This window comes from Citrus sinensis, chromosome 1 (assembly GCF_022201045.2).
Source record: "Citrus sinensis cultivar Valencia sweet orange chromosome 1, DVS_A1.0, whole genome shotgun sequence".
Lineage (NCBI taxonomy): Eukaryota > Viridiplantae > Streptophyta > Magnoliopsida > Sapindales > Rutaceae > Citrus > Citrus sinensis.
Genome location: NC_068556.1, coordinates 14,649,684 through 14,661,556, shown reverse-complemented (window position 1 = coordinate 14,661,556; position 11,873 = coordinate 14,649,684). Strand labels below are relative to the sequence as shown.

The 11,873-nt window shown below is 32.1% G+C and overlaps 1 protein-coding gene across 1 annotated transcript; it reads left to right on the top strand.

The window, feature by feature from the left end:
- The first annotated feature begins 364 nt into the window (after positions 1 to 364).
- LOC102616069 (histone H1) lies at positions 365 to 3,946 on the top strand. The gene is made up of 4 exons (XM_006490691.4): positions 365 to 663; positions 782 to 1,525; positions 3,319 to 3,399; positions 3,492 to 3,946. Exons 1-4 carry the CDS (start codon positions 520 to 522, stop codon positions 3,651 to 3,653), a joined length of 1,131 nt encoding a protein of 376 aa, XP_006490754.1. The 5' UTR covers positions 365 to 519; the 3' UTR covers positions 3,654 to 3,946.
- The last annotated feature ends 7,927 nt before the right edge of the window (positions 3,947 to 11,873 follow it).

Below are 11,873 nucleotides of genomic sequence, written 5' to 3'. Positions count from 1 at the left end.
TTTGTAAGGACACAAATATAAAAATACTAGTTTTCAAATTTTTAAGTTAATAAAACAACTTAATATCTGTTTTTAGCAATTTAAACAAAAATAAAAATATCATTCAAATTCAGACATTCAATCGATTAGCTTCATTTAGAATTTAGATTAATTTAAATTTATTCAAATTTTAGATAACAAATAAAATTAGATTAATTTATATAACTTTTTTTTTAATTTTGTTACGGAACTTGTGTTAAATGCTAAAAACCGTAATTAAAAATACAAAAGGAAGGAAAGAAAAAAGAATCCACGTCAGCAAAGTACAAAGCAAAGCCCACGGCAATTCTCAACGGTTCATTACCCTGATCTGGGGACTCATCATATCATATCAAATTATCATGTCATCTCATTCATCGTCATCTCGTAAATAATCCCCATTTTCTCTCTCAATGTCTGTATGACCTAACTCGCCTTACCCATTTTCATTTTTCTGACAAAAATTAAAATAAAATTTCTCCTCCTCCTTCGTCCAATCAAATGGACCCGTCTTTTCTTCCCCCACCGCCATCTGTCCCACCTCCGCCGCCTCCTCCTCCTCCTCCTCCTCCCCCTGCCACCTCTGCATCCGTCGCCAACCCTAGCCCTCCTACTCTCAACCACAACCACCCTCCTTACGCTGAGGTAACTTTTCTGTTTTCTGTTTTATTTAATTATTTTTCCAGCTTCAGCTGCTTGAGTTTTAATTTTTAGAAAATAACCTTTTTTTTTTCGGCTTTGGGTTTTGGTTTTGGGCTTATAGATGATATGTGCAGCAATTAGTGCGTTGAAAGAAAGAGACGGGTCAAGCAAGAGAGCCATAGCTAAGTACATAGAAAAAGCTTACCCGAATCTCCCAACGACTCACTCGACCTTGTTGACTAACCACTTGAAACGTCTGAAGAACGCTGGACATCTCGTTATGGTCAAGAAATCTTACAAGCTTCCTCCTCCTAGATCTGATCCGGCTAGCAACATTCTTCCATCAAACGACGTCGTATATAATCATAACAACAACAATCCTACTGCCGCTGGCTCCGCTGCTGCTGTTTCCCCGGGCCGAGGACGTGGCCGCCCGCGCAAGACGAATTCGGGTGCTCCTCCGGGTTTGGTTACGGTTACTGCTGCTGGTGTTGATAAGCCGAAGCGGGGGCGTGGCCGGCCGAAGAAGACTGATGGACAGGTACAACGTGGGTCCATTAAGAGAAAGTCCGGTCGTCCTAAGAAGCCTAAAACTGTCAAGGCGCTTCAGCAGCAGCAGCCACAACAAGATCAGCTTAATAACGTTACGGTTTCTTATGTTACAAGTGACGCTAATGTGCACGTGCCTGTGCCAGTGCCGGTCCCGGTGCCGGGTGGGGCAAGGCGCAGAGGCCGGCCAAAGAAGGTTGGTAGTACAGTTGTTGGTGCGGCCGCCGGTGGGAAGCGGCCACGGGGGCGGCCAGCGAAGCAGCTGCTGAGCGGTAGTGGAAGGCGTATTGGGAGGCCCGTGGGACGCCCTAAAAAGGTATTTACCCCTGCTACTTTTTATAGACATTGTCACACTATTTAACTACTTTGATTGGGCCATAAGAGAAGCCACACCTGGGAAAATAAGTCACCGGGTTGGGTTTGTGTTCTGCCATCTTCGGTTCGTGTCGAATTTAAGTTGATTCAAACACGGTTCATTGAATAATCGTGTTAACCTGACAAGAAAAATAAACGGTTACCAGTAACCCATTCAATAACTATATATTTAACAAATATTACACACATTCTAAATTATTACATATTTATACTATTTAAAGTTTAAATTATATACGTGTAAATAATATTATATATCGATATAATGAAATATACATATGTATAATATTATATATCGATATAATGAAATATACATATGTATAATATTATATATCGATATAATGAAATATACATATGTATAATATTATATATCGATATAATGAAATATACATATGTAACAATATTTTAAACACTTACACTGTTAAAGTTCTAAACTTATATAAAAAATTATAAATAAAATACTGTGTATATGTCCGTCTTCTAAAAAAAATTAAAAAGAGAGAATTATGTTCAATATTTGAGTTTTAATGACCAAAATATAAAAATTAATTTAAAATAGAAAATAGAATCGTATTATTATTCGGATAAATGGGTGAAAAACTTTATCTCTAACCTGACACGGAAAGGAATCGTGTCAACTTGGATCCGGTCCATTTAATAATCATATCAAATTTGACGACCCATACCCATTTATTCGTGTCTTATTTGTGTCGGGTAACCCGATCGTGTTAAATTTTACCAACTCTAAGTGAAGCAAGATGTGAAGATTATTATAATTGTAATTTTAATATAGTGATGTAGTGTGCTGATAGCTATTGCAGTTGACTAGTTTTTAGTCAAAATATATGTAAGTTCTTCGTTTAAGTTATTTATTGCCTTCATTTTTGCATAACAGTGGGGATTGTCTAGTTAATTTTTTCCTTTAAAATTTTGTTTACTTTCATCTTGTGTGAATCAATTCAACAATACACTGCATAATTAAGTGGGTTTTGAGTGATAATTCATTAAGAATAATATAAGTATATGAACTAATTATAGAAATTCATCCTTAGTAATTGATTGGGCATTATAGAATTGGATGATTTGAATATATATATATATATATATAAGGAATTGTTACAATTGATAGGAATAATGTGGCAATGATATTGACTTTTTTCTTTTTATGTATTAAAGTTTATCTGCCTAGTAAATTTATGTGAATGACAATTGGTCCAGCCCCAGTTGCCTCAAAATCAGGGGCTAGATATGTTGTTAATTTATAGACGACTTGACGGATTTCTTTTTTTAAAATGATCCACTCACTGCATAATTAAGTGGGTTTTTGAGTGATAATTCATTAAGAATAATATAAGAATGCTAACTAATTATAGAAATTCATCCTTAGTAATTGATTGGGCATTATAGAATTGGATGATTTGAATATATATATATAAGGAATTGTTACAATTGATAGGAATAATGTGCAATGATATTGGCTTTTTTCTTTTTATGTATTAAAGTTTATTTGCCTAGTAAATTTATGTGAATGACTTTGTATAACTAGTTTTTTTGTTTAATATATCATTACTGGTGAAAAATGATCACATTTCACCACCATATATATAAAAACCAAGAAAAATAAGAATAATCTAAATGAGATTTTTAGGTTCAATCGATTTGATGATTTTTTTTTAAATCTTTCATTTCTCTATTCTGCTGAATTGAGTCTACTGTCTTTCCATTTTAAAATAAAAGAATTTATCGTCGGCATTAACCGAAGCAGCTCAAGCTCAAGCTCAAGCCATTGCAGATCTGAAGAGGAAGCTTGAATTCTTTGTAAGTTTCTTTTTGTTCTGCTTGTGTCTTAAAACGATGCCACCAAATTTTTCCAGGAAGATGAATTTATTTTACAATTATGTCACTCGCAGCAATCTAAGGTGAAGCAAGTTGTTACTGTACTGAAGCCCCAGATAACCAGTGAAAGCCAAATCAGCGCAGGTGCCGCAATCCAAGAATTAGAAGGGCTTGCATCAATGGACATTAACATCCCATTGAAAGAGGACACTCAACCAGCAGTGCTTCAAAGTTAATAAAAACAAGGGTGAGAACTGAGAAGATTGTGAATTTGTTTGTCGGGACCTGAATGCAAGTGAGCAGAATTGTACTAGTTTCTAACTGTGACACAGGAGAAAGAAAAAATCTGTAAAAGAATTAGGAAGTTGCAATTCCCATTTTTATTTAGGTGGTTGTTATTGTTGTTGATAACTATGCAGGACCATTAGTTTGTGTTTTACTGTAATGTATTCAAATTTTCTATGGAATTTCAGTACATTTTACCAGCCTTTTCGGTTGGATAAATAAATAGTAGCAAATTTTATGACAATATATGCCCAATCTCATCCGTAAGGTAATCCTCTCCTGTTAAATATTTTACACTTTTATTTTTATTTCTTCGTTCATTTTACAATAATATTCTTTGCAATAAAATTATGCAGGATCATTAGTTTGTGTTTTACTGTAATGTATTCAAGTTTTCTATATAATCAGTACATTTTACCAGCCTTTTCAGTTGGATAAATAAATAGTAGCAAATTTTATGATGTTATATGCCCAATCTCCTTGGTAAGGTAATCCTCTCCTATTAAATATTTTAGACTTCTATTTTATTTCTTCGTTCATTTTACAATAACACAAACTATGCAGGATCAATAGTTTGTGTTTTACTGCAATGAATTCTAATTTTCTATGGGATTTCAGTGCATTTTGCCAGCCTTTTCAGTTGGATAAATAAATAGTAGCAAATTTTATGATAATATATGCCCAATCTCCTTGGTAAGGTAATCCTCTCCTATTAAGTATTTTACAATTTTATTTTTATTTCTTCGTTCATTTTACAATAATATTCTTCGCAATAATATCTTTAAATATGTTAATAAAGAAAAAATGATAATTTATCAAATTAATCTTAAAAGTAACATAAAATTTATCTAATTTTTTAGAATAATTTAATAAATTAATTTTTTATAATATAATTACTAGTAAGATTGTTAAACATCTTTCAGATGAGTTATTAATTTATTTATAAATGATTATCGCTAAGATTGTTGCGCAAGTGCAAGAAATATTAGTTCTTTGATATTGATATTTATGGGTTAATTGATTAATTTGCTAAAATTAACTTGTTGAAAGATTAATTAACGTCAAGAATATTGTTGTAAAGATATTATTATAAAAGTTAAGAAAAAGTAAGGATAATAATGTAATATTTCTAATTGTAATGGTGTTTTGAAGTTTTTTTAAAATATAATGACGAAACACATATTTAAATTAAAATATAAAGATTAAATGAGTATTTACTGATAAGACTTAAAATGCAGTCAACAAGTGTAACGAAATTTAGGGTTGTCAATTTAAGGGCTTGGGCTGGGCTTGAACCCATTAGAGTACAAGTGTAAAGGTTGGGCTTGGGCCAGACTTTAGCTTTGACTTATGTTTTAAATTTTTTTAAAAATTATTGTAAACTTAAAATGAGTTAATAATAATAAAATTGTTATAATCAACAATGAATTAAAGAAAATAAATATATAAAAAATAAAATAATAAATAAAGAAAATGAAGTAAATAAAAATTTATATATTTAGTTCTGAATTCTTTAATTCACAGAATCTCTTAAGTAATTAATATTTAAAAGAGAGTTAGTATTATAATTTTAAAGTATTTTGATTCATTATTGATATATAAATTAGGGATTCTAGCTTTTTTTTTCCATTATTTTTTAAATTTAAATTTATTATTCTAATTTATAATATATTTTTTTAAATAGAGGCTTTAGGCTTAGTCGAACTTTTTTTTTTTCTAAGCCCTTGTTCAAGCTCTCATGTGGGAGGCTTGGGTCAAATCCTATAGGAATGGACAGGACCGGCTTGGACTTTTTTGTAATCCCTAACTAAACCTTCAATTAAAATTATATTGAAATTGGAACTGTTATGGTTACTAGCAGGTTATAAATTGTCGTTACATCACATCTTAAGTAAGAAAACTACTCTTCTCTGGCTCCATAAACTTAGCACGTTTACTCCGATTATACTAACTTCCAAGTATTGACACCTAAAAAGCCCTTTAAGTAAATTAAGCCTAGTCGCTTTCATCAACATATCCTCCATTAATGTAGCTTGATTAATGCAATTCTAGTGTGTGAAAGTAATAGTTAAGAGCACCCCGATAAAAAGAACTTGTTGATCTTTTGTATATTGATGCATGCTTTGGATTTGAATCTCGATGCCACATATTATCATATTTTGTAATGTGTAGTCATATTTTTTTGTTTTTTTAATTTTTTGATTTAATGGATTTAGTTATGCTTCAAATGTCTACGACGATTATGGGAGATGTTGGGGGATGGCTGTATGGAGTATATAAATGGCAAAAATGGAGTTTTTTTTGTTGTTTGGAAAGATTACAAGATCGATTAGCTTCTTGCAAGAATGTATGAATTCTACAAATAAATCCTAATAAATATAATATCATGATGAAGAAAACTTTAAGGTCTGGTTCTTCCACCCAACATGCATGTTCACTATCTATGGATATATTTGATGATGAAATGGTCAAGATTGTAAGGTCTTGTGCAAATTTTATTGAACTTGCAAGTGCACAGATCTATTGTAATACAGATTAATGGTGATGTGTGTCGATCCTATGAGGAAATAGATTTAATTATATGTAGGGTTAATTTTCAATGTCTTTGTGCAAATTTTATTGAACTTGCAAGTGCACAGATCTATTGTAATACAGATTAATGGTGATGTGTGTCGATCCTATGAGGAAGTAGATTTAATTATATGTAGGGTTAATTTTCAATGTCTTTCTGTGAATTGATTGGAGTTGGTTTCTGAGCAGTATTAAAATTTAAAATAAAAATTGTCGGGAATAAATTTATAAATGAAATAATAAAAATGAAATACTTGAGTTTCTGGATTCACACTTAACACTGCCCTATGGACTTAATGTTCCTTTTTAGTGCCAATTAATTTATGAGGGCGGAATTTTCACTCCTCATGAGCCTCATCCTCATAAACATAATATCAAGCGCTTAGTGTGTCAGAGAATAATGATCTTCTGCTAAGTGTAGTGTCAAGTACACGTTGTGCAGTTGATAATAATTCTTATGTTAACAACGTGACAAGACCATCTAGTAAATAACTTAGATGCATTCTCTGTCAACACTGAATCAAGACGAACCATAAATACTATAGGGGAGTCTCTTTCTAATAAATATGGTGTAAATTGCTCATTATGCTAGACAATAAGGATCTTTCATGAAGGAGCTGTTGTACCATGCAAAATCTAGACACAATACACTGTCTATCAATAATGAGAAAAACAACAACATAAATCAGAGAGGAAAAGAAAATATACTCATCAAATTAAACCCATGGATTATGTGAGACTTCACCTTCAACCCAAATTAGAAATTAAATTAGCCACTTATAATTGAATTAGGGTAAAATGATAATTTTATATTAAAGTATGTAAAAATCACACAAAGTGGGGCTCAAATTTGGTCTAGAGCTATCAAATTAACGGGGGAGGATGGAAAACTTTTATCGGATGAGGCAAGTCATTAAGGCTGTAATTCGATGTATTGCATGTAACGTATGTGCGTTTTTCGATCTAATAATATACTGCCATATAATCAATCAATGCAAGAGTCAGCAAGCACTGATTTAGTGCATTGCATGTAATCTAAGCGCATTTTTTGATCCAATAGTATGTTGTCACGTCATCAGTCAAGTCAACTAGGTTTTACTAAATTAGCATGCATCATAACACTCTAGATTTGGACTTCTATAAATCTTGTTTTATGCAATTTGAGTCCATTTTGACATTGGTTTCCATCATTTCTTAGGTTTTCAGAGCTTTTGAATCTATTTATGATGCTGCTGCTACCATCTAGGATCCCAAACATGAGTAAAATTATGATTTTTCCTTTTATATCTTTTCTAAGGTTTTTAACTATTTCAAGCTTAAAAACACTATATGTTTTGCTGTCTAACTTCTAGTCAATCATGAAATAACCAAAGTATCCCTAAAATATATAAAATACTCGAATTATAGCGTAACACACAAAATCAAAGCTTAAGAGACTTAATTACATAAGAATATATATGTTAGTGAGATTTGGAGTATAAAATAACGTTTACCCTTTATAAATATACAATCTTCAACACTCAACATGGGGAGGCACTTCTGTAAGGATTTGTATCTATACAATGACATGAGAGTGTAATGTTTATGACTGTCAACATTAGTGTAAACTCCACATCCATTAGGGGCCTGTGAATTAGCAAGGATAACATATTATACTCATTAGATTAAAAGTTAAAGAACATAGTTATTAGATGTTAAAAACTTGCTCACCGTTGTTAACTCATATATTTAATGATTTTGATGATAGCAAACAAGTTTTAAATTGATAAGTCTAAAAATTTTGTTAATCAGATCAGAATCTGTAAGCCGTATAATATTCTAAGAAAACAGTGAACCGTTTATTAGAAAATGGCAAACTGATAGCATTCTAGAATGTAATAATTCGAAAACGGTGAACCGTTTAGGGATAACTGTAATTCGATTGCATTCTAGAGAGTAAGTTTCAAGATAACGGTAAACCATTTAGGGATAACGGTGAACTGATTGCATTACAAAGAGCAACTTTCAGAAAATGAAAAACCGTTTATGGATAACGGTGAACCGATTACATTCCAGAGAGCAACTTTCAGATAACGAAAAAACTGTTTATGGATAAAGGTTAACCGATTGCATTTCATAGAGTAAATTTCAGATAACAGCAAACCATTTATTGATAACGGTAAACCGATAGCTTTCCATAGAGCAATCATCTTGCAAACAGTAAACTGTTTATGTCAAACGGATAGCCGATATCTTTGGACAAGATTCTGGAGCGATAACGGTAATCCGACATCTTGATAACGGTGATCTGACAATTTAAATTTTGGCACAATAGTCACTTGCTCAAGTTAAAATGGTGATCCGATAAGTGCTAAACGATGATTCAATTGTGTGCATAAAGTAAAAAACAACTAGTTTTTAGCTCCATCTATAAAATGGCTCAATCAAATTCAAATAAAAAGTGATCCAACGATTATCACTGAGCTTACTATTGAGTACACAACTATTATTGAGCTTCAAACTTGATTTTATTTCATTTTATTCACGCATTGAAGCTATCATTTTGTAATCAAATATATTGTGTGAGAGAAAATTTAATTTGTAATCTTTATCTTTGAGTGATTGTAAGTGTTGGGATACACTTGGGTTAAGAGATTGAGAATAATCTCTTGTTGTAAAGGTTTATTGACACCTTGGAAGTCAATTGTAAGAGTGGTTGAAGTCATGGAGGCTTGCTTAGTAAAATCCTCAAGCCCGGTGAGCTTAGAGATGTGGACGTAAGCATGATTGACCGAACCACGTAAAATTCATTGTGTTTGCTCTCTCTTCCCTTACTATTTTATTATTGTGTTTTATTAAATTTATTTTTTTTATTTCATTAAGGCAATAGATTGAATTGTTCGGTGGTTTGTTTAGCTTAAGTTTTAAAATCCTAATTCACCCCCCTATTGGGTTGCATAACTAGTATTTCATTGCGAGTGTACAAAAAAAGTAATATAATGAGAAGCATTCAAGATCGTCTTCACAAGGATTGTTGTTATGGGAATTATTACAACAATTTTTATCAGTGCAAATTTTTATTCTAAATTGGAATTAAAACAAATTATTAAACTAATGAACTAATTAAAATAAAAACGCAATAAAGTAAAATATCACGGAAAATGTAAGGATGTAACCAAGGGAATAAAGCAGTTGAGTGATTAAACTCACTTAATGGTTTCAACTATTTTTCTAATGTTTGGCTCGGTTGCTACAGCACTGGGCAGAATCCTTTTTATCCTCAGCTATCACATGTTGGATGTCTTATATCTAAATACAACTTAACAGTGACCAATTGTTATACTAACATAAGATATAACATTACACATTTTAGATTCTAATTACCCTACAAGGTGAATCCTATAGCTAGTTCATCACTAATTTTAGATTAAGCATGTCCCTTTTCGAATCAAGTTAAACCTAACTTAGGAAACCTAATCTAAAACCAAGTATTGCTCTGATATGTTCCACTAAGACAAACCTTTTTTACGTTCTTTCTTAATAGTATCATTAAATGGGTGGTCAGCCGAAATAGTGAATTGAAATAAGTATTATCAAAACAACGTGCTATAGCAAACATATAACAACATCAAATATTAGTCAATTAACCATTAAGTTTGTTCATCACTCAACCACAAGTAAATTTAGTTCATAATTTGTGATAAAACAAGAAGAAAAATAGTTTCAGCCATCAAACAATTCATTATAACGAGATAGAATCAAGGGAACAAGAAATAAGAGTGAGATTCGCTTGATCTTCTTATCGGATACCTCAGTTGTAGCCCCCAATTCTCTTTTTTCATCTTTGTGTTCTCTTGTTTTGTTTCTTTATTTTTTTTTTCTAATGACGGCTTTCCTCCCTTTTTTTTTTTCTTTGCTTGTGTGCTTCTTTTATAGCTGGAAATTAGGGTAAACAGTAGTCTAGGGTACGTATCTTCCAGATTAGGAAACTGTAAGTTGCAATGTCTTAAGTATCTCACACGAAATCTTCTATGTACTTGCTCCAGGATTGCTACAGCAACGATGCTACAACAATAGTGCTACAACATTGGCTTCAACTTCTGCATTGTTCCAGACTTGTTTCAATTCTTCTCTAACCTAGTTCTTTCCTTATCTTTACAAGCCTATTGCAAAACCTTACTAAAATGCAATAAAAATACGTTATTCATTCTCTAAGTAATCTTGATTTAAATCTAAAAGTGGCATGATAACTCTCATTTAATAGAACTATCAGGTAGGCAGCAACCACTGTAATCATAATCTATATTGCTTATTTGGTTACAATCGAATAGCGAAACGTGATCTTTTCAACCATCTTGCATGAGGATAGGCGGCAGGCATTATAATCACTATCTATATTACTTATTTAGTGATAATAGAATGGCGAATCGTGAAGTTTTCAACCATCTCATATAAGGCAAGCATATCTGAATGAATCACCTTATTGATGATGAAATCAGGTTACTCCTATATGAAGAAAGAGATAGCTGATAACTCTATGAAATGAGAGTTATCATGACACTTTTAGACTTAAATCAATAATACTTAGAGAGTAAATGATGTGTTTTCATTACATTTTTGTTATATTTTGCATAATTATTCATCTTAGTTTATTCTTCATAAATTTTGTTTGATTTAGAATAAATTGTGTGCTTAAATCATATGCATAATTGTAGGTGACCGGAAGCTCAAATTTCAAGGAAGAAATGCTGATGCAATAGACTTGCAAAAATAAGGAAAGAACATGGCTACAAAAGAATTAAAAAAAATCTGAAACAGTGCAGTTGCTGTAGCAATCCTGGAACAACGACAGAGAAACTTCCGCTCGGGATACTTTTAGAATTGCGATATGCAGTTTCTTAATCTGACTTATGCGTGCCCTAGGCTTCCGTTCACCTTAATTTTCAGCTATAAAAGAAGCACACATCATAAGGAAAAGGGGAGCCGTCACCCAAGGAGAAAAACCATAAAGAAACAAAAGAAAAACAAGATTCAAGAGAGAGATTAATGGCTGCACAAGAGGAAAAATTACAGAGATCAATTGGGAGCTCATTCTTTCTTATTCTTATCTTGTTTTCGTGTTTTCTATTTATTCACGGGGATGTGTTTTATGGTCGAAACTTTGTTCTTTATTTTTCTTTTGCAAACCATGAACTAAATTTATTTGTGGTTGAGTGATAAATAATCTTGATGGTTTATTGACTGAATTTATATGTTGCTGCGTGTTTGTTGTAACATTTTGTTTTGATAGTTTTTATTTTTATTTTTATTCATTATTTTGGTTGATCACCCATTTAATGATACTAGCTAAGGAAGAGCCACAAAAGGGCCGATCTTAGTGGAACATTTCAGAGCAATACTTGGTCGTAGATTAGGTTTCCTGGATTGAGTTTTACTTGAGTCCCAAAAGGGCCATGCTTGATTTAAGATCAATGATGAACTAGACATAAAGATTCACCTTGTAGGGTAAATAGAACCTAAGCTATATCTTATGTTGGAATAACAACTGATCACTGTTAGGTTACATATAGATATAAGATATCTAACATGCAGCGGCTAATGATGCATAAGGATTCTGCCTA

Bases quoted from the DNA above. Each gene is read 5' to 3' on its own strand.
- LOC102616069 (XM_006490691.4), top strand. From the start codon at position 520: ATGGACCCGTCTTTTCTTCCCCCACCGCCATCTGTCCCACCTCCGCCG. The intron at 664-781 runs GTAACTTTTCTG...TTGGGCTTATAG, and splicing joins ACCACCCTCCTTACGCTGAG to ATGATATGTGCAGCAATTAG. The intron at 1,526-3,318 runs GTATTTACCCCT...TTAAAATAAAAG, and splicing joins CCGTGGGACGCCCTAAAAAG to AATTTATCGTCGGCATTAAC.